This window comes from Budorcas taxicolor, chromosome 20 (assembly GCF_023091745.1).
Source record: "Budorcas taxicolor isolate Tak-1 chromosome 20, Takin1.1, whole genome shotgun sequence".
In the NCBI taxonomy this organism is placed as follows: domain Eukaryota; kingdom Metazoa; phylum Chordata; class Mammalia; order Artiodactyla; family Bovidae; genus Budorcas; species Budorcas taxicolor.
Window position 1 is genome coordinate 54722245 of NC_068929.1, and position 25343 is coordinate 54747587.

Consider the following 25343-nt stretch of genomic DNA (forward strand, 5'->3'; position numbering starts at 1 on the left):
ACTTCTATGAAGACATGTACTTACTCAGAGAGCCTAGATGACTTGAGGGCTGAAGAAAAGCATTCGTTTCAATTCTGGCTTGGAGCTATTGCTTTTTCCCTCTAATTGCCTTTCTTTTACTCTCCATGAGTACCTTACTTTACATTTATGAGTCCAGGTAGTTTATCTACCATTTAACATTTTCCTTTTTCCCTAAGCAGTGTATGAAACTATCAATATTTTGTATTCTTAAAGAAAGGTAACTTTGATTTATATCAGTATCGACAACATTTCTGTAGTGTGTGTAATACAGACAAATAATTCATAATTTAATGAATTACTTGTAAATACTCAACCATTCATAAAGCCTTCAATGTGTTGTATACATGATGATAATAATTATTAATGCCAATATACTCATGCATTTAATTTAGAAATGATACCAATTTTCTCACAATTGTTATGATGTGTAAATATAATAGAATCCAAATTTGTGATAATTTATATTTTATTTTAAGTTTTCAACTGCTTATGAGTGCCTTACTATAATCAAGCTAACTTAGGAGTAGTTTAAACCACTAAAATTGCTCTATCAGAATCATATACACAACTGTGTCAGGCTTTTGTTTCCTTAATTAGCATCTGATTTTTCTCTGGAAATTAAAACTACATGAGAAGCTTGTCACCTAAAGGTTGAAATTTGAATAAAATGATATTTTAGATATGCACAGAAAAGTTTTAACTTCAGCTATCAAAATTGGAATTAAAAAATTGTATTTTTACATTGAAAATATTTTTGCATTGTCAATGTTACTTTATTGGCATTATGGACTATATTGTATTTCACTTATTTGCATAGGGATCCTCTCAGATGTGAACTTCTTAGTAGCCAGGGCTTTATCTTATACATCTTTGATATATATGGCTTACCATACCCTCTAGAACATTTGAATATATACACAATTAATGAATAATTTGTGAGTAGCTTGAAATGTGAGTTCAATCCCTGGGTCGAGAAGATCCCCTGGAGGAAGAAATCGCAACCCACTCCAGTATTCCTGCCCTGGAAAATCTCATGGACAGAGGAGCCTGGTGGGCTACAGTCCATGGGGTCACAAAGAATCAGACATAGTGACTAACCAATAACCCAACAAAACAAGCTTTATCAGCATCCCATCTTGCTGATCTGGGCCTTGGATTTCCTGATGAATTGTTCCTTCTCAGCCTCTGTGTTCACATAGAATATGTGGGGTATGGTGTAGCTGGAACGGACCAGACGCTGGGAACAGGCATAATGAAATTCAGAGGAAGACCTGGCAGTTCACCTGCGATAGACACCAGCACCCCAAGACGCAGGCGAGTGCGCAGATGGACAGAAAGTCGATGATCTGCGTGGCCTCCGGCTTGGCCACACCTTGTCCATACTGATGTCACATGTGATGCCTCGACTGTCCTGCTTGCTCTCAAAGTCTGGGTTTTGAAGTGAGGCCAGACGCTGACTTGGCCTGAGAGTCCTGAGAGTCACTGTGATCTCCCTCAGCAGTTGATGGGGAAGGAGACCTCCAGAAACGCTCACCAGCTTCCTTAGCTTTGCTGGCCAATAGCCCAAGCCAGGCTCCATGTCCCAGCAGGGGCCCACCCAGCCTGACTGACAGCTGCAGTTGGTGGGCTTAGAGCCCCTGTGAGTCAGGACAGAGTGACATATGGCTCTAAAGGATGGTGACTCCACTCCAGGAGGCCTGGTGACTGTGGGAGCTGACAGCTGCATCAAACTCCATGGAAGCAGAAGCCTTGCTTGATGTGTCTGCAGACCTGGGACCAAGTGGGAGCTCCCCCTAACCGAACAACAATGCCCTGGAGGAAAGCTCCTGCAAGACTTCTGGAAAAGAATACCGTTTCCAACACCATGGCCACTGTGCCCTGTAGGGCCCATTGCAGCTGTAACCCTAGTTGAAAAGCTTATTTCCTTTTAATATGCATTTTGATATTTCTTATCATTGGAATTGGTTACCTATGGCTTCATAATACATCATGATAAAACATTTTGGGGTCAGGAATTCTAAAAAGTGAAAGTCGCCCCGAAGTGTCTGCCTCTTTGCCACCCCCATGAACTGTGGCCTGTCAGGCTCCTCTGTCCGTGGAATTCTCCAGGCAAGAATATTGGAGTGGGTTGCCATTTCCTTCTCCAGGGGATCTTCCTAACCCAGGGATCAAACCCAGGTCTCCTGATTTGCAGGCAGATAGAGTCTTTACCATCTGAGCCACCAGGGAAGCCCTTAATGGATTCTAAAAGAGTTTGTCTTAATATCTGCCCCCAGGAAGTCTAGAAGACTTGACAGCTGAGGGCTGGAATCTCTGGGAAGCTCTTGTATTTCAGAAGCCCAAAGGCTCTGAAACTTTTTGCTTTCTTCAGCTAAATAACCTCCAAATAAGAGGGGACACCCTGGTGGTCCAGATGGTAAAGAATCTGCCTGCAATGCAGGAAACCTGACTTCTATCCCTGCATCAGGAAGGTCCCCATCCCATGGAGAAGAGCATGGCAACCCACTCCAGTATTCTGGCCTGGAAAATCCTATGGACAGAGGACCCTGACGGGCTACAGGTCATAGGGTCACAAAGAGTCAGACATGACTGAGTGATTCATAATTTCAAGGAGTGGTATTGATCTTCCCCGGACGCTCAGTGGTAAAGAAACTGCCACCAATGCAGGAGATGCCAGTTCAATCCCTGGGTCAGAAAGATCCCCTGGAGAAGGAAATAACAACCCACTCCAGGATTCTTGCCTGGAAAATTCCATGAACAGAGGAGCCTGAAGGGCTACAGTCCATCATGTTGCAAAAGAGTTGGACACAACTTAGAGACTAAAACAAAAACAAGAAGTGCTGTTAGTCTTATCAATAAAGCATAAATGTTGGAGGTTCATTCATGTTGTTTAAGCACATATCACTGTTTTGTTTCCTGTTTTTATTATATAATTTTATTTTATGGATAGGTTACTATTAATCTATTCACCAAAAGATAGACATTTGAATTGTTCCCAGTTTGAGACTGTATGCATAATACCTCCATGAACATATGTATACAGGTTTTCTGTGGATGTTCCTTTCATTCTCTTAGGTAGATATCTAGTAGTGGAATTGTTGGCTTATAAATTCACATTCAGTGTTTAATTCTTGAGCTTCCTTTGTGGCTCAGATGTTGAACCCGCCTGCAATGCGGGAGACCTGGGTTCGATGCCTGGGTTGGGAAGATCCCCTGGTGAAGGGAAAGGCTACCCACTCTAGTATTGTGGCCTGGAGAATTCCATGGACTGTATAGACCACGGGTCACAAATAGTTAGAACTGAGAGAATCTTACTTCACATGTCAGTGTTTAAAGAAAGTTTCAACCTATTTTCTAAAGTGAACTTTACAGCTTTATATTTCCACCAGCAGTCCTTTCTATCAGGAATCCCTTTTATTTCTCTGAGAAATGATTTGTCAATTTCTGTTTATAGTTCCTACCTTTATTTTGCTAAATTTATTCCTAAATATTTTATTATCTTTGACTCTATTGTGACTTGAATTTTTTATCAATTTTTTTCTAGTATATAGATATACAATAGCCATTTTTAATATTGTTCTTGATGTACTCCCCTGATTATACCTATAAGTTTTTTTGTGGATATTTTAGAGTTTCCAACCTACAGGGTTTTAACATTTTTTGACAATTTTTTTTTTCTTTTCAATCTGAATACTTTTAAATTTTATTTTTATTTGGTTGCACTAAATAAATCCTCAAGTGCAATGGTGAATATGTGGTAAGAACATACACTCTTGCCATATGCTCAATATTAGAAAGAAATTATTTGGTCTCTCACCATTGAATATAATGCTGGCTATGGGCTTCTTTAGCATAGATAGACTACGTCAAATTGAGGATGTTGCCTTTTATGCATTATTCGTTGAGGACCTTTTTTTTTTTTTTAATCATGAATGGATAACATTTTGTCAAATGCTAATGCTGAGTCTATCAAAATGCTTATGCAATTTTTTGTTCTTTCTTCTATTAATATGATATATCACATTAATTATAATACTATTAGATGTTAAACTAACCTTACATCCCTAGGATAAATGATATTTGGTCATTATATATTAGTTTTATAATATGCTTCTGGGATTGACTGCTAATATATTTTTAAGCAATTTTTGTATCTGTGTTTATGAGGTTAATCCATGCTTTTTTTCCCCTGATATTTTTGATTGACTTTTGGTACAAAGAATAAGCTGGTAAGTGTTTTCTCCTCTATTTTCTGAAGGAGTTTATGAAGAATTGATATTATGTGGCTATAAATAGTTGCTAGACTTTCCCAGAGAAGCCATGTGGACATGAGTTTTTCTTGGTTGGGAGATTTTTTATTAAAGCTTAACTTTCCCCACTTGCCTTAGATCTATTAAGATTTTCTAGTTCATTTTGATGCTAGTGACAAAGAGCTTGCCCACCAATGGAGGAGACATAAGAGATGTGGGTTTAATTCATGGGTCAGGAAGATTCCCTGGAGGAGGGCATGGTAACTCATTCCAGGATTCTTGCCTGGAGAATATCAAGGACAGAGGAGCCTGGAGGGCTACAGTCCATAAGGTGTCAGAGTCAAACATGACTGAAGTGACTTCAGTTCAGTTCAGTTCAGTCGCTCAGTCGTGTCCGCCTCTTTGCGACCCCATGAATCGCAGCACGCCAGGCCTCCCTGTCCATCACCATCTCCCGGAATTCACTCAGACTCATGTCCATTGAGTTCGTGATGCCATCCAGCCATCCCATCCTCGGTCGTCCCCTTCTCCTACTGCCCCCAACCCCTCCCAGCATCAGAGTCTTTTCCAATGAGTCAACTCTTCGCATGAGGTGGCCAAAGTACTGGAGTTTCTTTCAGCTTCAGCATCATTCCCTCCAAAGAAATCCTAGGGCATGCACATATGTGACAATATATGTCCTTCTAGGAATTTGTCCAATATATCTATGTTGACTGAACTTTTGGAATAAATTTAAAATATTATTTTGTAATATGCATTTCACTTATGGTATTTCACTTCTCCTTTATTCTTGATTTTTATAATTTAGCCTTAATCTTTTTTTCTTGGTTTAAGTTGTACTTTAAAATGTTAAGGCAGTTCTAATTCAAATTGGCTTAAAAAGTTATGAGATTTGATCAAGATATCATGAAGAGTAAAGAAAAAAGATTTAGCAAAACATTCTTGAAGGCCTGAGGGACAAAATAGAATGAGTTAATGATTATCTTAACTGACCACAAAACTATTAATAAGTTGGCTATTCAATATAAGCAATATTAATCAATGACAATTGAAGTTTGAATGGCTTGACTACTGGGAACACAGCAATTAATTGTGTAAGGTTTTGAGTATTTAATATTTACTAAGTTCATATTTGAATTGACTTTATAATTGCTCACTGATAACTTATTTCTAATATGGAAGGGATTTGGATAGTAATGTTTATGCCAAATCAAGTTTAAAGAAATGTCATCACTGTTGTTTCAAAGATGAGAAGAGTCACAAAAGAAATGTCATCACTTTACCATTCCATTTAGTGAATTACATACATGAATCAAAAAATTTCTATATTACTCTAATAAAAATATTCCCTTGTGAAAAGGTCAGTTCTTAACTGAATACAGTAGTTGTCAAAGAGAAATGTTGCTGCTTACCTAACCAGATTTACAAATAGAAGGTGACATTTTTAAACCTTTAATCATAAGGAATTTTACAAATATACAATAGAAGAGTTATATATTGAAAACTATAAACCCATAACTTATTTTGGACAGTATGGATAACCCATCTTTGATGCTGTTACAGTTTTTCCTCTGTTCTTATTTGGGCATTTATTTTGTAATTGCATGTATCTCTGTGGCACAGTCTGTTGGAGCATTCAGTTGCTAACCAAAAGGTTGGGGGGTTCAAATCCACTCAGGGAAGCCTTCCTCTCTGCACCTTTTCAGGAAGTACTCAAAGGCTTTGTGGTTATTTCTACTCTGCATCCTTTCCGTGAAAGGCCAAAAAAGTCTCCTCTACTTCTACCCTCCTGTCCCAACAATGAGTAAAACTAACAACTGTATTGGAGAAGGCAATGGCACCCCACTCCAGTACTCTTGCCTGGAAAATCCCATGGATGGAGGAGCCTGGTAGGCTGCAGCCCATGGGGTCACGAAGATTCAGACACTTACTGAGCGACCTCACTTTCACTTTTCACTTTCATGCATTGGAGAAGGAAATGGCAGCCCACTCCAGTGTTCTTGCCTGGAGAATCCCAGGGACAGCGGAGCCTGGTAGGCTGCCGTCTATAGGGTCGCACAGAGTCGGACACAACTGAAGCGACTTAGCAGCAACAACATCAACTGTATCTCTTCACATTTTTCCTTTACTGTGCATGTTATAAAGCCCAGTATCTACTGTTATGTTAGGGGCTTCCCTGTTGGCTCAGATGGTAAGGAATCTGCCTGCAATGCATGAGACCAGGGTTTTCATCCCTGGACAGGAAGATCCCCTGGAGGAGGGCATGGCAACCCACTCCAGTATTCTTGCCTGGAGAATTCCATGGTCAGAGGAGCCTGGCAGGCTATACAGTCCATGGGGTCACAAAATCGAACATGACTAACACATATTTTGTAATTGCCACAGTGATGCTTAGTCATATTTATTATATAGTGGTTCTCAAAGTCCTATAGTGCACAGGAAAATTTCACACAACAAAATATTTGGCTTTAGCTGAGATGGCTGGATGGGACCACTGACTCAATGGACATGAGTTTGGGTGAACTTCGGAAGTTGGTGATGGACAGGGAGGCCTGAGTGCTGCAATTCATGAGGTTGCAAAGAGTCGGACACAACTGAGTGACTGAACTGAACTGAAAATACCAAAAGCTCATCTTTAATAATAAGATAATAATAAGATATAATAACTTTTAATAATAAGATATTATAATAGTGATTATATTTTGAGGCACATTACTCATTGGGGCAGATGTAAAATCTATATTCCAGGAGGATAAATATTTAAAACTACCAAAACAGACTTTCTCATGGGTAAAAATCAATTTAAATTAATAACATGTTTATACATTATAAACGCAAGTCAGTATTATAAATATAATTGGGAGAGAAATCTTGTCCCATCCTCACAGTAACTTATTAAACATTCCATTTCTCCTCCTTTTATGTTATCTGTGCCTGAACTGGTATATGACGATGGATTTCACTTTGTCATATATGAATATGTGAACATTTCTTAAGCTACTGCTGACGATGCTTTTTATTTCTTTAAATCAGTTTCAGCATAACAGAATATTGTAGGCTTGTGAGAATCTATCGTGTGGTAAGATTTATATGCATTCTTTAAAAGCATCCAGACAGAGATCTAAAACAATGCCAATACCGTGAATCTTCAGTGGCGTTGCAGACGAAGAATCTAACACAATAACAAATCATTAAAAAAGTGGAGTGAACATAATACTTGGATTTCCATAGTCCTGAGTTTGGATATTAACTCCCCATTCCTCTAAATGTGTGACTTTGGAATAGATACTTCAACAACCTGGGGCACCTTATCCATCTGTTCCTAGGATGTTTTAAGCTTCTTATGCCTCTCACGGTTGGGAGACTGTAAACAATTCACAAGCTGTAAAAAGTCCGGGGGAACCTGTTAGGCAAGCTAGAGAGTTATCAGAGGGGGTTTTAAGCTGAGACATTCTTTTGCAGGAGACTGAAGCCCTGAATTAACTTTTTCCAGAGAGTGTCAGAAAAGTAGAAAAGCACAATACAAAAGGCAGGCATATTCTTATTTTTTTGGGGGGTACATGCTCAGGAAATACCAGGGGAAAAACCTGAGGCCTGATTCGCCTTGTCCATCAGGCCCCTGCCGCATGACCTTGTCATGGGTGGGATTCTTCACGCTGGCTCCCAGCACAACTGTAAAGTTTCATTGGGTAAAATAAATAAATTGAAACATATCCATTATGTTATCCTTATTTGTTGAATTATGCCTGGTCTTCTTCAGCAAAGGACAGAGAAGTTAGTACCATACCGCAGGTTGGGACTAAAACTCATGATGGGATTTTGACAGAGACAGTTTTACAAAGCAATATTTTTTGACACTGTATTAAGGAAATGCTGTTTACTTTGTCCTTTCTCATCATCAGCAAATAATTTTAGGGTGCATCCTAACTGCCCATAATCTATTATTTCTACTTCCTTAAGTTTATTTTAATTTTCATCTACAAAAAGTCATCTTTCCTTCATATTCCTTGTAACTTGTCATCTTTTTAGGGGGGATCAGTTTGAGAAAGTTATTTAAATATGTAGATGATACTACTGAATAACGTTATAGACACACTTATAAAAGCATATGTTTTATTCAATGAAAAATATCACTGTTTAGTGAAGATTAGTCTTGTTAACTCACTCTGGTTTGATGGCTACACTTTTGATGAAACATGAGCTAAATGGTTGTCCTTAACTTTGGCGGTGATTTTCAGGGATAAATTCTTGTGTAGTGCACTGCTGGTTCTCTGACAGTGAGAGAGGGAGAGTGCCCATATTCATCTTTTTATCATTTATACTTGACACAATGCCTCAGTTTCCCATAAAGAAAAAGTCATCTGGATTCCATAAGAATGCTGATTTTCAAATGTTAATGATATTCACTATAAAAGCAATGATTGATCAGATTTTGTAATCATCTTTTCTCCTTGTATGTTTTTAACAGGTAACCCATTATTAACCAGCAGAGTCAACATATTAATTAATGTCCTAGATGTCAATGAATTTCCTCCAGAAATATCTGTGCCATATGAGACAGCTGTGTGTGAAAATGCCAAACCAGGACAGGTATCTTATCAAAGTTGTTATTTAAGATTTTATAAAGACCTGCTCTATGCATGTGTTTTAGGTTATGAGACCATGCATGCATATAGACATGGATTGCATGTCTTCATAAAATAAACCATAAATGGTAGCATTTTCTTTTGAATTAATGGCATGTGTTGCATGTGGAATTATTACCACATGGGATAAAAATGATGATGGCCTAGTGAATATATTCTGTATAACTAACAGTTCTAAGATTGCATATTCTGCTATTTTCTGGAGACTATGAAATTTCCAAAACACTTGTGACTGCAAGCCCAGTAAGCAAAAACTTTGGACTCTAGTATTCTGTGATATTTCTTGCTTTGTTCACATGCTTTTATGAAGGGATGCATAGATACTCTTAAGCACATGAAGAATGGAAAACTTTTTCTGGTGGCCTTGAATAGAACATCTGGGTTATTCAAAATATCTGAATTACATTTTCTTACTAAGTATTACTCTGGAGGGCGGTTCTAGGGGGGAGAGCATAAGAGGAAGGACCACATTGTTAATGAAAGTTCCTGTCAAAATCCTAGCATTTATGTGGGTAATGGTGAGTAGCCAGCTTTTTTATAAACACTATTATAAAGGACTTCCCTGGTGGCTCGGATGGTAAAAAAATCTGCCTGCAGTGAAGATGACCTGGGTTCGATCCGTGGGTCAGGAAGATTCCCTGGAGAAGGGAATGGCTACCCACCCTAGTAATCTTGCCTCTAGAATTCCATAGGCAAAGGAGCTACAGTTCATGGGGTTGCAAAGAGTAGGACATGACTGAGCAACTAACACTTTCATTTTCATAAGTGAATGAATGGAGATATGATATAATATGATTAATAGGAACCAGGGATGAGCAGATGGTAAGAGTGTGTTATGCAATAAGAATATAATTAATCCAATATTGCGTACCTAGGTTCCAAAAGAAAAATCCGTCTATATGCTTTGGTTTGATGTCTATTTCAATTTCTTTTGCATAGAATAACTTTAACTACTTATTTAAGTAAATCTGAAGTTTCAATTCTTACTTGAGGAAATATCTAAATATTTGAAACTGTATTTTTATTAAAATGTCCTTCTTTATTATCTAGTATTTGCTTCCATTTGAATGTCTTCTACTACTTCATAGAATATTTCTCACATGGCTCTAGTCATGTGATGTTCACTAGCCTTATACATATTTGATTAATATTAAATACATTTTAAGTTATCGTTCACACTTGTTTGTTTCTAGTGCCTGGTAGTTATATATGAGAATAGTGGCTACAATTTTTTAAAAATACTTTTATTGGAGTATAGTTGATTTACAGTATTGAGTTAGTTTCAGGTGTACTGAAAATTGAATCAGTTATACATAGATGCATATCCATTCTTTTTAGGACTCTTTTCTCATATTGGTTATTATAGAAAATAGAGTTCCCTATGCTATACAATAGGTCCTTATTAGTTGTATATTTAGCTTGTATTTGCTAATCCTAGATTCCAAGTGGCTACCATTTTTATCAGTGTACATACAGAGTGTTCCCATCAGTACAGAAACTTCTAGGGGACTGTGTTGCTCTATTACTTCTTTTGATAATTTGGAGAAAATTCCCTGGTAGTTCAGATGGTAAAGAATGTGCCTTCATTGCAGACTCGGGTTCAATCCCTGGTTCGAGAAGATCCCCTGGAGAAGGGAATGGCAACTCATTCCAGTATTCTTGCCTGGATAATTCCATGGAATGAGGAACCTGATGGGCTACTGTCCATGTGGTCGTAAAGAGTTGGGCATGACTGAGCAACTAACACATTCATTTCTTTAACTTTATTACAGGATGACTTATTTAATCATATGTTCCCAAGTGATAAATTTGTAACTTTAACTTTAAATGAACACATAAATATATTTATATATCAGTTCAGTTCAGTGACTCAGTTGTGTCTGACTCTTTGCGACCCCATGAACTGAAGCACGCCAGGCCTCCCTATCCATCACCAAATCCCGGAGTTCACTCAAACTCATGTCCATCGAGTCGGTAATTCATCCAGCCGGCTCATCCTCTGTCGTCCCCTTTTCCTCCTGCCCCCAACCCCTCCCAGCAACAGAGTCTTTTCCAATGAGTCAACCCTTCGCATGAGGTGGCCAGAGTATTGGAGTTTCAGCTTTAGCATCAATCCTTTCAAAGAACACCCAGGGTTGATCTCCTTTAGAATGGACTGAGGGATCTTCTTTCAGTCCAAGGAACTCTCAAGAGTCTTCTCCAACACCACAGTTCAAAAGCATCAATTCTTCGGCACTCAGCTTTCTTCAAAGTCCTATTCTCAGATCCATACAGGACCACTGGAAAAACCGTAGCCTTGACTAGACGGACCTTTGTTGGCAAAGTAATATCTCTGCTTTTGAATATGCTATCTATGTTGGTCATAACTTTCCTTCCAAGGAGTAAGAGTCTTTTAATTTCTTGGCTACAACCACCCTCTGCAGTGATTTTGGAGCCCCCCAAAAATAAGGTCTGACACTGTTTCCCCATCTATTTCCCATGAAATGATGGGACCAGATGCCATGATCTTAGCTTTCCGAATGTTGAGTTTTAAGCCAACTTTTTCATTCTCCTCTTTCACTTTCATCAAGAGGCTTTGCAGTTCCTCTTCACTTTCTGCCATAAGGGTGGTGTCATCTGCATATCTGAGGTTATTGATATTTCTCCCTTCAATTTTGATTCCAGCTTGTGCTTCTTTCAGCCCAGTGTTTCTAATGATGTACTCTGCATATAAGTTAAATAAGCAGGGTGACAATATACAGCCTTGAGGTACTCCTTTTCCTATTTGGAACCAGTCTGTTGTTCCATGTTCAGTTCTAACTGCTGCTTCCTGACCTGCATACAGGTTTCTCAAGAGGCAGGTTAGGTAGTCTGGTATTCCCATCTCTTTCGGGATTTTCCACAGTTTATTGTGATCCGCACAGTCAAAGGCTTTGGCATAGTCAATAAAGCAGAAATAGATGTTTTTCTGGAACTCTCTTGCTTTTTCCAGGATCCAGCGGATGTTGGCAATTATAATCTCTGGTTCCCCTGTCTTTTCTAAAACCAGCTTGAACATCAGGAAGTTCACGGTTCATGTATTGCTGAAGCCTGGCTTGGAGAATTTTGAGCATTACTTTACTAGTGTGTGAGATGACTGCAATTGAGCATTCTTTGGTATTGCCTTTCTTTGGGATTGGAATGAAAACTGACGTTTTCCAGTCCTGTGGCCACTGCTGAGTTTTCCAAATTTGCTGGCATGTTGAGTGCAGCACTTTCACAGCATCATCTTTCAGGATTTGAAACAGCTCAACTGGAATTCCATCACCTCCACTAGCTTTGTTCCTACTGATACTTTCTAAGGCCTGCTTGACTTCACATTCCAGGATGTCTGGCTCTAGGTGAGTGATCACACCATTGTGATTATCTTGGTCGTGAATATCTTTTTCGTACAGTTCTTCTGTGTATTCTTGCCACTTAATATCTTCTGCTTCTGTTAAGTCCATATCATTTCTGTCTTTTATTGAGCCCATCTTTGCATGAAATGTTCCCTTGGTTTCTCTAATTTTCTTGAACTGACCTCTAGTCTTTCCCATCTGTTGTTTTTCTCTATTTCTTTGCATTGATCACTGAGGAAGGCTTTGTTATCTCTCCTTGCTATTCTTTGGAACTCGGGATTCAGATGCTTATATCTTTTTTTTTCTCCTTTGGTTTTCACTCCTCTTCTTTTCACAGCTATTTATAAGGCCTCCCCAGACAGCCATCTTGCTTTTTTGCATTTCTTTTCCATGGGGATGGTCTTGATCCCTGTCTCCTGTACAATGTCATGAACCTCTGTCCATAGTTCATCAGGCACTGTCTCTATCAGATCTAGTCCCTTAAAGCTATTTCTCACTTCTACTGTATAATCATAAGGAATTTGATTTAGGTCTTATCTGAATGGTCTAGTGGTTTTCCCTACTTCTTCAATTTAAGTCTGAATTTGGCAATAAAGAGTTCATGATCTGAGCCACAGTCAGCTCCTGGTCTTGTTTTTGCTGACTGTATACAGCTTCTCCATCTTTGGCTGCAAAGAACATATTCAATCTGATTTCAGTGTTGACCATCTGGTGATGTCCATGTGTAGAGTCTTCTCTTGTGTTGTTGGGAGAGGGTGTTTGCTATGACCAGTGCGTTCTCTTGGCAAAACTCTATTAGCCTTTGCCCTGCTTCATTCCGTTTCCAAGGCCAAATTTTCCTGTTACCCCGGGTGTTCCTTGACTTCCTACTTTTGCATTCCAGTCCCCTATAATGAAAAGGACATCTTTTTTGGGTGTTAGTTCTAAAAGGTCTTGTAGGTCTTCATAGAACAGTTTAACTTCAGTTTCTTCAGCATTACTGGTTGGGGCATAGGGTTGGATTACTGTGATATTGAATGATTTGCCTTGGAAATGAACAGAGATCATTCTGTCGCTTTTGAGACTGCATCCAAGTACTGTATTCTGGACTCTTTTGTTGACCATGATGGCTACTCCATTTCTTCTAAGGGATTCCTGCCCATAATAGTAGATATAATGGTCATCTGAGTTAAATTCACCCATTCCAGTCCATTTTAGTTCGCTGATTCCTAGAAAGTCAATGTTCACTCTTGCCATCTCTTGTTTGACCACTTCCAATTTGCCTTGATTCATGGACCTGACATTCCAGGTTCCTATGCAATATTGCTCTTCATAGCATCGGACCTTGCTTCTATCACCAGTCACATCCACAACTGGGTATTGTTTTTGCTTTGGCTCCATCCTTTCATTCTTTCTGGAGTTATTTCTCCACTGATCTCCAGTAACATATTGAGCATCTACTGACCTGGGGAGTTCCTCTTTCAGTATCTTATCATTTTGCCTTTTCATAGTGTTCATGGGGTTCTCAAGGCAAGAGTACTGAAGTGGTTTGCAATTCCCTTCTCCAGTGGACCACATTATGTCAGACCTCTCCACCATGACCCGCCTGTCTTGGGTGGCCCCACACAGCATGGCTTAGTTTCATTGAATTAGACAAGGCCGTGGTCTGTGTGATTAGGTTGAGTAGTTTTCTGTGATTATGGTTTGTTTGTCTGCCTTCTGCTGCCTCTCACAACACCTACCATCTTACTTGTGTTTCTCTTACTTTGGACGTGTGGTATCTCTTCTCGGCTGCTCCTGCAAAGCGCAGCCGCTGCTCTTACCTTGGATGAGGCATATCTCCTCACAGCCACCCCTCCTGACCTTGAACATGGAGTAGCTCCTCTTGGCCCTCCTGTGCCCATGCAGCCACCGCTCCTTGGACTTGGGGTATATATATATATAAATATATATATAAATATATATATAAAATAGTTAAATGCTTTTCCCCTTATAATGCAGGCAAAATTTATGCTGGATTTCATTATTTGCAAAGTTATAAGAGGCTTCCCAGGTGATACAGTGGTAAAGAATTCACCTGCCAATGTAAGAGACAAAAGAGACATAGGTTAGATCCTTGGGTTTGGAAGATTTTCTAGAGTAGCAAATGGCAACCCACTCCACTATTCTTGCCTTGAAATCCCATGGACTACGGAGTTTGGTGGGCTATGGTCCAGGGGTCACAAAAGAGTTTGAAACAACTGAGCACCTGAACACACAGACAAAAAGTAAAAGAAGTTTACCAAAATTTGGTAACTTAGAAGTATTAACTATTTTCCAGATCCTTCCACCTGCCCCTCAAATCTCTTCCTTTATTTTTAGGTAATGATGGACATTGATTATACCATAGCAATCAGAATCAGGTAATACACCAATGAAAGGCTTTTGGAAATAGAACTCTAATGTTTCTGTGTTTCTCTAATAAATTAAAAAAATTGGGAATAGTAGAAGTTATTAGAGATAACTTTATTTTCGTATACTCAGACTAAGTGGTAAGAAATCTGTGGGGTCGCCGAAATCTCTTTTTCCTAATAATTATATGTCAAGCATTGTGTGTTCTTTTGGCCCACTGTGCTTAGTTGCTCAGTTGTGTCCAACTATTTGCAATCCCATGGACTGCAGCCTGTCAGGCTCCTGTGTCCATGGGAACTCTCTGGGCAAAAATGCTAGAGTGGGTTGCCATGCCATCCTCTAGGGGATCTTCCCAACCCAGGGATGGAACCCAGGTCTCCCACATTGCAGGTGGATTCTTTACCAACTGAGCCACCAGGGAAGCCCTTTGGGGCCACATTTACAAATAAAATATAATATTCCCTCGAATATGAGAAATACAGTATATGAGCATTTTCTGCTTTTGATCCCAGCCATCCTAAGGGTCTAGAAACTATGCATCAATTCAGTTCAGTCGCTCAGTCGTGTCCGACTCTTTGCGACCCCATGAATCGCAGCACGCCAGGCCTCCCTGTCCTTCACCACCTCCCGGAGTTCACTCAAATTCACGTCCATCGAGTCAGTGATGCCATCCAGCCATCTCATCCTCTGTCGTCCCCTTCTCCTGCCCCCAATCCCTCCCAGCATCAAAGTCTTTTCCAATGAGTCAACTCTTCGCATGAGGTGGCAAGATTACTGGAGTTTCAGCTTTAGCATCATTCCTTCCAAAGAAATCCCAGGGTTGATCTCCTTCAGAATAGACTGGTTGGATCTCCCTGCAGTCCAAGGGACTCTCAAGAGTCTTCTCCAACACCACAGTGCAAAAGCATCAATTCTTTGGTGCTCAGCCTTCTTCACAGTCCAACTCTCACATCCATAGATGACTACTGGAAAAACCAAAGCCTCGACTAGACGGACGTTAGTCAGCAAAGTAATGTCTCTGCTTTTGAATATGCTATCTAGGTTGGTCATAACTTTTCTTCCAAGGAGTAAGCGTCTTTTAATTTCATGGCTGCAATCACCATCGGCAGTGATTTTGGAGCCCCGCAAAATAAAGCCTGACGCTGTTTCCACTGTTTCCCCATCTATTTCCCATGGAGTGATGGGACCAGATGCCATGATCTTCGTTTTCTGAATGTTGAGATTTAAGCCAACTTTTTACTCTCTTCTTTCATTTTCATCAAGAGGCTTTGTAGTTCCTCTTCACTTTCTGCCATAAGGGTGGTGTCATATGCATATCTGAGGTTCTTGATATTTCTCCCGGCAATCTTGATTCCAGCTTGTGTTTCTTCCAGTCCAGCGTTTCTCATGATGTACTCTGCATATAATTAGAGTAAGGAGGGTGACAATATACAGCCTTGACGTACTCCTTTTCCTATTTGGAACCAGTCTGAGGAACTATCTTTTTTGGATTGTATAATAACTTAATATACATATATCTCTGTGCCTGTTTCTACCTATCAAAATAAGAGAAAAGATGATTCTACATAAGTCAATAGTGATTTATATGATGAATCAATGCAGTATTGGCCTAAGTATTTCCTTAGGACATAACTCCCAAGTGTCAATTCCAGGTCATTGCCAGTTTATACCAAAAGGTCACCTCTGTATGCTATTTTAAAAGATTTTTTTGTTGTGAAATTATTTTCTTCATAAAAATTGATGTTGATGGATTATAAAAAAGATAATTATGCTAGTTGTTAGAAAGGAAAACAAAACTTGGCAAATTAATTCCCAAATAATTTAAAGAAATTTTATGGGTGATATATAGTGATCTGAGTACATGGTTTTATTTGAGGAAAGTTGAAGCTTTACAGGGTCTGCGTGGTAATTATTTGACTAAATTGCCATATTCCACAATTTGGCTTTTGGTGTTGAATCCATGATAATTCTAAAGGCTAAATAGATCCTGTGTGACTGAATCACAGTAAAACTTGTTGCTGTTTACTTGCTAAGTCATGCCCATATCCGACTCTTTGCAACCTCATGGACTGTAGCCTACCAGGCCACTCTGTTCACGGGATTTCCCAGGTAAGAATACTGGATTGGGTTGTCATTTCCTTCTCCAGGAAATCTTTCTGACCTGGAGATCGAACCTGTGTCTCCTGCACTGCAGGCGGGTGCTTTACCATCTGTGTTACTAGGGAAGCCGACTTTACTCACCTGGAAACCCCCACAGTAAAATAGGCAACCGAAATTATCATTAGAGATTCCATGATCAAATTAAAAATTACCTAGTACTGACCTTGAAATCCCAGTATTTATGTTGTGTACTTGTGTGTGGTCCTGTTTATACCCACCAAAACACACAGCTATATAGAAGGCAGATAACAGTCATAAGTCTGAGTTTTAACCATGGGATAAAAACAAATAGGGGCAAATAACTCTCATGTTTAGTGGCATCAATCTAAGTGCACAGGATGATCTAAGTTCTTCCTCTGACAAATTCAAATTTAGTCTAAGAATGTGTCACCTAAGCAGCACACTGCCTTCCTCCTCTGCACACATGTCCTGCAATTTCTTCCTGATGCAAAGTCATTGCATACATTAATAAATAAATACCTCAAAGCCATTTGTATTTGTTTATTTACACAGTGAATTATCAGTTCATAGCTTGGCTCTTGAAAGTTAATCACCAAATTCCTAAGGGCATTTCATTGAAGTATTAGAATTTTAACTGTTTAGATATACCACTTTCGGAAGCAATTTAGGAAAATTTTTGAAACAAAGTTGGTCACGATTACTTCTTAAAAAAAAAAACCAAACCAAAACAAAAAACAACTCCAAGAAAACATAATTTATATTCTCACCCACTGGGCGGTGGGGGACATAACAACAAAGCAGATCTACGTCCTCTGCTTCTTTCATACTTTATTTATGAAGATAAAACTCGTTCTCACAAATATAATGATACTAATTTTTTTTTTCCTTGAAAGGACTTTTAAATAATCAGAGATTTTGTCTCCAGTATTTTCATATTTAGGCTGGAAAGAATTTATTTTGTCTAATTTAAAATGCAAGCAAAAAAATAAAATATAAAAATAAAATAAATAAAATGCAAGCAAACACATTATTATTAGTGAGAATTTTCAACATTGTTATTCTCTTTAGTTATGTGGACATCGATTTAGAATTAGTCCATACCCTGTAATTGTACCTGCCACCATTAACTCTAAATATTTTACTGTTTATAAAAGTATTTGTAAGTGATTGGCCCAATGATATAAATTCTAAAAATGTCATTTTGGTTTCCTTGCATGTTTCATTAAATATATGTATTAGCCTGGTATGTAGAGTTTCCTTTGAAATCAGTGACTGATTTCAGGTCTGATCTCAACTTTGTTTCAGATAATTCAGATAGTCAGTGCTGCAGACCGAGATCTTTCACCTGCTGGACAGCAATTCTCCTTTAAATTATCACCTGAAGCTGCCATCAAACCAAATTTTACAGTTCGTGACTTCAGAAGTAAGTTTAACCACATAAAAATTTAGCTTTTATCAGGCAATTTTGTAAAAAGACACAAAGGTAGAAATCAATGCTCTTCCTAAAAGTACTCAACTTCTTAAAATATAGAAATCTATGTATGAGAAATACAAAATTTATGACTAACAGTAAACTGTTTAATAACCTATATAGACTATATCTAATGAGGCAAGTTACTTCTGTTTATAATGGGGGTATTCCCTTAATGAGTCAGACAAATAATATACTGTCTGGGAAATTACTTTTCATGTTTTAAATATATCATTTTTTTTACATGCACTGCTCGTGCATACAAGTAATTATTTTATTTGTATGACACATGGTATGGTGCAGGCTTTTAGTGAAAATAATACAAGTTTTCACTCCTACTGCAATACAACCTAAAGGGCAGATTCTCAATACATTAAAGTATACTGTAATAATTTCAACTTCATAGTTAACATAAATTAACCTCATGCTTGTTTTATTAAATAAGATGATGTAATGCAAATCCTTTAACACAGTGCCTAGAACCTATTACCTTTAATATAATTTTAGCTACCAGCTCTGTCATCATAACTAACTTACATATCTACCACCACTGCTACTACCATCACTGTTACTAATTTTTTTCTTTTTTACTGTTACTAATATTATTATATCTGCTGTTATTAAAATCACTACAAAAATACAAAGGACAGTGGATTAAATGCATTAAGGCTGGCAACTGATCAGCTGTTCTGACTTTAGTTAACCTGTCTATAAGCCATTTTAAGAGTTTATAACTTAAACCCAATGACCTGAGTAGTCTTTGAAAGGTTTACATGAGAGCATTTTAGCAGATCAGAATGGATCCAGTGTAGAAAACAATAGAGGAAGACAAGACTATACTTGATACTATTGAAGAAAATGAATGAAAGTGTCTTGAATTAGAGGCATGGTTGTGAGGATGGAGGTTAGTGACTTGGGAGATAGAATACATAAGCTTGTTGCTAGATCTCCTAGATTCCATGTGAAAATGATAAACAAAACTAATAAGACTTGAAGACCATTGGCTTGGGCAACTAAGTAGACAGTTATATTATTCAGGAATCAAAGTATTGACTGTTTTCCACCATTTTATATGTGCTGGAGAATCTATATTTGGTTACTCATAATAACATGAATCTGATCATCTTTGTCTCATGATATAGTATATTCTCATGATCTAAAAATGTATTTGCCACTCATTCCATTTACCATATCCCCATTTTATCTTGTTATATTTTAAGTGTAATTGGAAGTTTTTTTGGTTTAAATGGATAGACACTTTTTTCACCTTTATTTTATGAGAACATTTAAGTTCTACTCTTTTAGCAAATTTCAATTATACAGTACAGTGCTATCAACTACAGTCATCATACTATAATGACTTTATTCATTTTATAACTGAGAGTTTTTAAGCCTCTTACCAACTTTATCCCATTTCTCACCACTTCCAGTCCGTGGCAACTATTTTTTTACCTTCTATTTCTATGAGTTCTACTTTTCTTTATTTCCTTAGATTCCCCATGTAAATTTTATCATGCAGTATTTGTTTTTCTCTGTCTGGTCTATTTCATTAACATAATACCCTTTAGATTCATCCGTGTTGTCACAAATGGCAGGATTCCCTTCCTGTTTATGATTGAATAATATTCCATTGTGTGTGTATATATGGATATCTATCTATCTATCTATCTATCTATATGCATGTATATCACATTTCTTTATTTGGCAATTGATAGAATTGATGGTTATTTTGATTCAAAATCCTTATAAATTTTAATGAATCTTGATGATTTAACACATTTTCTTTTCCATGTTTCTTATGTTGTTTTAGAAAAGTGAAAATGTATACATATATTCACATATATATACATATATGCAGCATAGATATAGAGTTGGGAAAAGTAAAAAATCAAATTTTATCTGAAATAGTATATTGATATGTGTCATATTTTAAGGACTATATTCTTAGGTAAAATGTTATGCTGATTCACCCGTTATAATCTTTGTTCTTCTAATCATGTAAGAAAGCATCCACTGAGGTTTGTTTTCTCTGTGAGATTTTGACATCAAAAAAAAGAGATGTTTTGATACAACATATTTCTTGTCTTGTAGACAATTTTCTATTCTTTCTCAATAGAAAATTTAATTCTTATTGCAGACAAGATTAATGTTTCTTCTTTTCCGAAGGATTTTCTTTGATTACATCTGATTACATTTTGGCAGCTTTCATAATGATAAAAGAAAGAATTGAAATACGGATGTATTTTACTGACTCAAGAAGAGCTTCCTACCGCTTAACAGATACCAACTTGAAGATTTGAAGTGATACTCATAGTAACCATCTTACCATACGTGTCATGTTTTGTAGACAACACAGCTGGAATTGAAACCCGAAGAAATGGATACAGCCGCAGGCAGCAAGAGTTGTATTTCCTCCCTGTAGTAATAGAAGACAGCAGTTATCCTGTTCAGAGCAGCACAAACACAATGACTATTCGAGTTTGTCGATGTGACTCTGATGGTACCATCCTGTCTTGTAACGTGGAAGCAATTTTTCTACCTGTAGGACTTAGCACTGGGGCTTTGATTGCAATCCTTCTGTGCATTGTTATACTCTTAGGTGAGTTTCAATATTAATCACGTATTCTCTTTCTCTCCCTTGTCTGTGTATCTCCTTCCTCATTTGGCCATGTAAATCAGTGTTTCTTCATTGAGCTGCTGCATAGAGATAGAAGGAAGACTATGTATACTGAAGTATAGTTTTTTCAAGTTAATTTTCTACTTCCTACCACATGGAAATATAGCAATAGAAATACATATCACCAAAAGTATGTTCAAGCCCTAGGGAATTTTCAAGTATGAACACTTGAAACTTGAAGTTTGTGGCACTTGCTGCAATGAACTTTTCTATCCCATTTACAGCAGCAGTTTTAAATTCATTTTTTTACATCCTGATAGTTATTATATTGTAGAACCTTTAAAATGATACTAGACAAAGAGTAGTTGTCCAACAGTGGTTCAATAAAGAATGAAAGAAAAGAGAAAGCACAGGAAAGAAGTAAAGGCATCTCTGAATTTGTTTTTTTTTTCTGTCTAAAGTGCTGGCCAGAAGCAATTCTTATTCCACTTTTCTCAGATCTCCTTACATCAAAACTCTCACCATTCCCACTAGGACAGAACAGAACACACTAAAATATCGAGAAGCACAGCGAAGGGAAAGGATTGAAGAAAATGCATTCTGTAACATCTCTGTGAGAATGAAAACCTAATTCAGGGGTGTCCCTCTCCCATAAACTTTGTTCAGCTGACTCTGTTTCATTTATTCATCCTCTACTGGATTCACAAAAAAAAGAGAGATTTAAAAAAAAAATTTTTTTTTTCCAGTCATTCCTTTACATGAAAATTGCAACAGAGGTACGGTTGGGCTCTGTGGAATCAGCTTATATCTATGCATGTGCATTATTTAGCCAAAATATTCTGACAAATGTACAGACATACCTTTATCTCTGGGATAGAAAATAAAAATTTAAAGTACTTACTAGGATGTGTGGCTTGGACAGTAAAGAATCCACCTGCAATAAGGAAGCCTGGCTTTGATTCCTGGATCAGGAAGGTCTCCTGTAGGAGGGCATAGCAACCCACTCCAATATTCTTGCCTGAAAAATCTCATAAACAGAAGAGCCTGGTGGGCTAAAGTCCATGAAAGAGTTGTACATGACTGAGGCAATTTAGCATACACATGCTAAGTATTTACCAAGTGTCCACCTTGCACCTAGGTGTGAATTGCTGGTGCACAGCTATGAATGTTGACACTCAGTCTTGCCACGGGGTCTGCTTACAAATCCATGTATTTGATCTCTGTAGCCAATCTCAGATCCCTTTAGTTAGATCATCTTATTCTTAGCCATTTCATATATTTCCTAGGGTGAGTGAAAGCAGGAGAATCTTGTGGTGCCCAGGAACTTCTATTTCACTCTCAAGCACCTCTAACCAGTGTCTTTTTCAGTCATGGCAAATCTAAAGCCGTTTTATACATATGCAGGTCTCTCTATGATGTTTAAACTCTTTCACACACACTTTGGATGAACAAACCATAGTGTTTTCAGTTCTGAGATCTGCATAAAGCCCAGAAGTGAAGAGTGCTGAACATATCTTCAAAACCCATTGTACAGAAGCTCTACCTTTATCTCCTCTATCTTCCTCCTTAATTTTGGAAGAAAAGGGAATAAACTTGCTTTAATCATCATGTAGTCTCCTACTTTTTAATCCTGTGACAAGATCTTCCTTCCAAACAATATTGTGTTAAAGTAAACACATTTGGCTTTCAATCTATTGCCACTGCTATGGAGGAGAGGGGAGAATTATTCCAGGCAAAACTGGGCACTGACTTAATGGTGTGAATCTGTTTATTCACTCATAAAATATATATATATATATATATATATATAAATAGTGATATATATATATATCAAAATAATGATGACCATAAGTCAATGGGGAAAAAAAGATATTCAATGACAAGAGTCTATAAATTAAGTGTTTTAAAGTATGATCTTGTTTAAAGAAGGCCAGCTGATTACTAGGCATTTAGTTTGGAGAATATCTCAATATGGTAAGACACAGAATTTAAATAATTTGTAGTCTTACTTGACATAATTTGGAAAGCTGACTCTTATATTGTATATTCTTTCTCTTTTTCTTTTGTTTAATGCTTTTAAAAGTGACTTTTCTGTGATTTGTGTTTATTTTGTCAGAAATAAAGCAATGTTAACACAATGTAAATCCGGATATGAATGACATCTAAGTGTCAGTTATGGGCAACAATATTCAAGGTTTACTGTGTGCTAAATCACTTCAGTCACGTCCAACTCTTTGCCACCCTATAGACTGTAGCCCTCCAGGCTCCTCTGTCTATGGGATTCTCTAGCCAAAAATACTGGAGAGGGTTGCCATGCCCTCCTCTAGGGGGTCTTCCCGACCCATGGATTGAAACTGGGTCTCTTATGTCTCCTGCATCGGCAGGCAGGTTCTCTTCCACTAGAGCCACCTGGAAAGCCCCTCAAGTTTTATTGTGTGTGCTTAGTCACTCATTGTATCTGACTCTTTGTGACCCCATGGAGTGTAGCTCTCCAGGCTCCTCTGTCCATTCTCAAGGCAAGAATACTGGATTGGGTTGCCATGCCCTCCTTCAGGGGATCTTCCCAATCCAGGGATCAAACCTGACTCTCCTGCATTGCAGGCAGATTCTTTACTGTCTGAGCCATCAGGGATGCCCAAGAATACAGGTGTGGGGAGCCTATCCCTTCTCCAGGAGATCTTCCTGATCCAGGATTCAAACTGGGGTCTCTTGAATTGCAGGCTGATTCTTTACCAGATGAGGTACCAGGGAAGACCCAAGTTTCATTACTGCAATGCTATACAGTTCTATGTATGATTGGACAAATCATTCTTTTTTTTTTTGAATTAATTTTTTATTAGAGTACAGTTGATTTACAGTGCTATGTTAGTTTCTGTATATAGAAAAGTGAAGTGGCATTCATATACATATATCCATTTGTTTTTAGATTTCCATCTAGGTCATTACAAGATATTGCCTACAGTTCCCTGAGCCACATCATAGGTTCTTATTCATTATCTATTTTATGTATAGTAGTGTGTATATGTCAATTCCAATCTGCCAATTTCTCTCTCCTGCCTTTCTCCTTTGGTAATCAAAAGTTTGTTTCCTACATCTGTGACTCTATTTCTGTTTTGTAAATAGGTCCATTTGCACCATTTAAAAAAATTCAACATATAAGTTATATATTTACCTTTCTCTGCTGCTTTTTTTAAATTTTGTAAAAAATTACCTGACAATGAGATATTTAAACATATGTCAAATATAAGGCTACTGTTATTAGAATTTGTGAGTTTTGCAATGTTTTTCACTTTAGTTACAATTTAAAAATGAAACTGAATTTAAACAATGAAAATCAGCATAGATATGATCCATACAGATTACAACATGTGTACTTTGAAAATAATAGGATGTCATTAAAAAACTCAGCCAGCCCTGATCAATTTAATTTCTCATGGGGACATGAGCAGACATAGTCTCACTTTGCCATTTTTGTCTTGTTCTAGTCATAGTTGTGCTGTATGTAGCTCTGAGAAGGCAAAAGAAGAAAGACACCTTGATGACCTCTAAGGAAGACATCAGAGACAACGTTATCCATTATGATGATGAAGGAGGTGGGGAGGAGGACACCCAGGCTTTCGACATTGGTGCTCTGAGAAACCCAAAAGGGATTGAAGATAACAAAATTCGCAGGGATATCAAACCAGATTCTCTCTGTTTACCTCGTCAGAGACCACCAGTGGAAGATAACACAGACATAAGGGATTTCATTAATCAAAGGCTACAAGAAAATGATGTGGACCCCACTGCCCCACCATATGATTCATTGGCAACATATGCCTATGAAGGCAACGGATCAGTCGCCGACTCTCTTAGCTCCATAGAGTCTCTGACCACGGAGGCAGACCAGGACTACAACTACCTGACAGATTGGGGACCCCGTTTTAAAGTCTTGGCAGACATGTTTGGAGAAGAAGAGAGTTATAACCCTGATAAAGTCACTTAGAGGAGAGGCAAAGGTTAAAACACAGCCAACAGAAGAAATTTAAGGGAAAGGAACATAAATAGAAATCACACGCGTGCACATGCACGCACGCACACACACACACACACACACACACACACGGCTTTCTAGGACAAGATTCCTTTGATTATTTGGTTTCTAGCAAGTTGCTATATTTATCATACTGTCAGTTTTGGTTTATTCTGCCAACACAAGATAAATCCTCTAGTGTGTACTTGCTTGGTTTTGTTTTGTTCTTTTGGAAACACACTGAGACAAGCTCAGGCCTATTCAATACAATTTACTGACGTGACAACCTAGAACGAAGATAGCTATGTGGCATCACGGTGGAAGAGTGTTAGATTTTTCTTAATTCCACTAAAGTGCCTACTGAAACTCTTATCATTTAAAGCGGTGTAGAGTACTCTCTGCTGTGATGGCATTGCAGGATTCAGACATAGAGGACATAAAACAAAGACACTGTCTTTATGTCAAGGAGCAATAGCAAC

At 37.9% G+C, this 25343-nt stretch overlaps 1 protein-coding gene across 1 annotated transcript in view; it reads left to right on the plus strand.

Annotated features, from left to right (window-relative positions):
- The window catches only part of CDH12 (cadherin 12), a 326694-nt gene extending 301857 nt beyond the window's left edge, over nt 1-24837 (plus strand). Inside the window, exons 8-11 of the mRNA XM_052659007.1 lie at nt 8740-8861; nt 18070-18187; nt 20583-20834; nt 24338-24837. Coding sequence (XP_052514967.1) covers nt 8740-8861; nt 18070-18187; nt 20583-20834; nt 24338-24837 — 992 coding nt within the window. The remainder of the gene's footprint in view (nt 1-8739; nt 8862-18069; nt 18188-20582; nt 20835-24337) is intronic.
- The last annotated feature ends 506 nt before the right edge of the window (nt 24838-25343 follow it).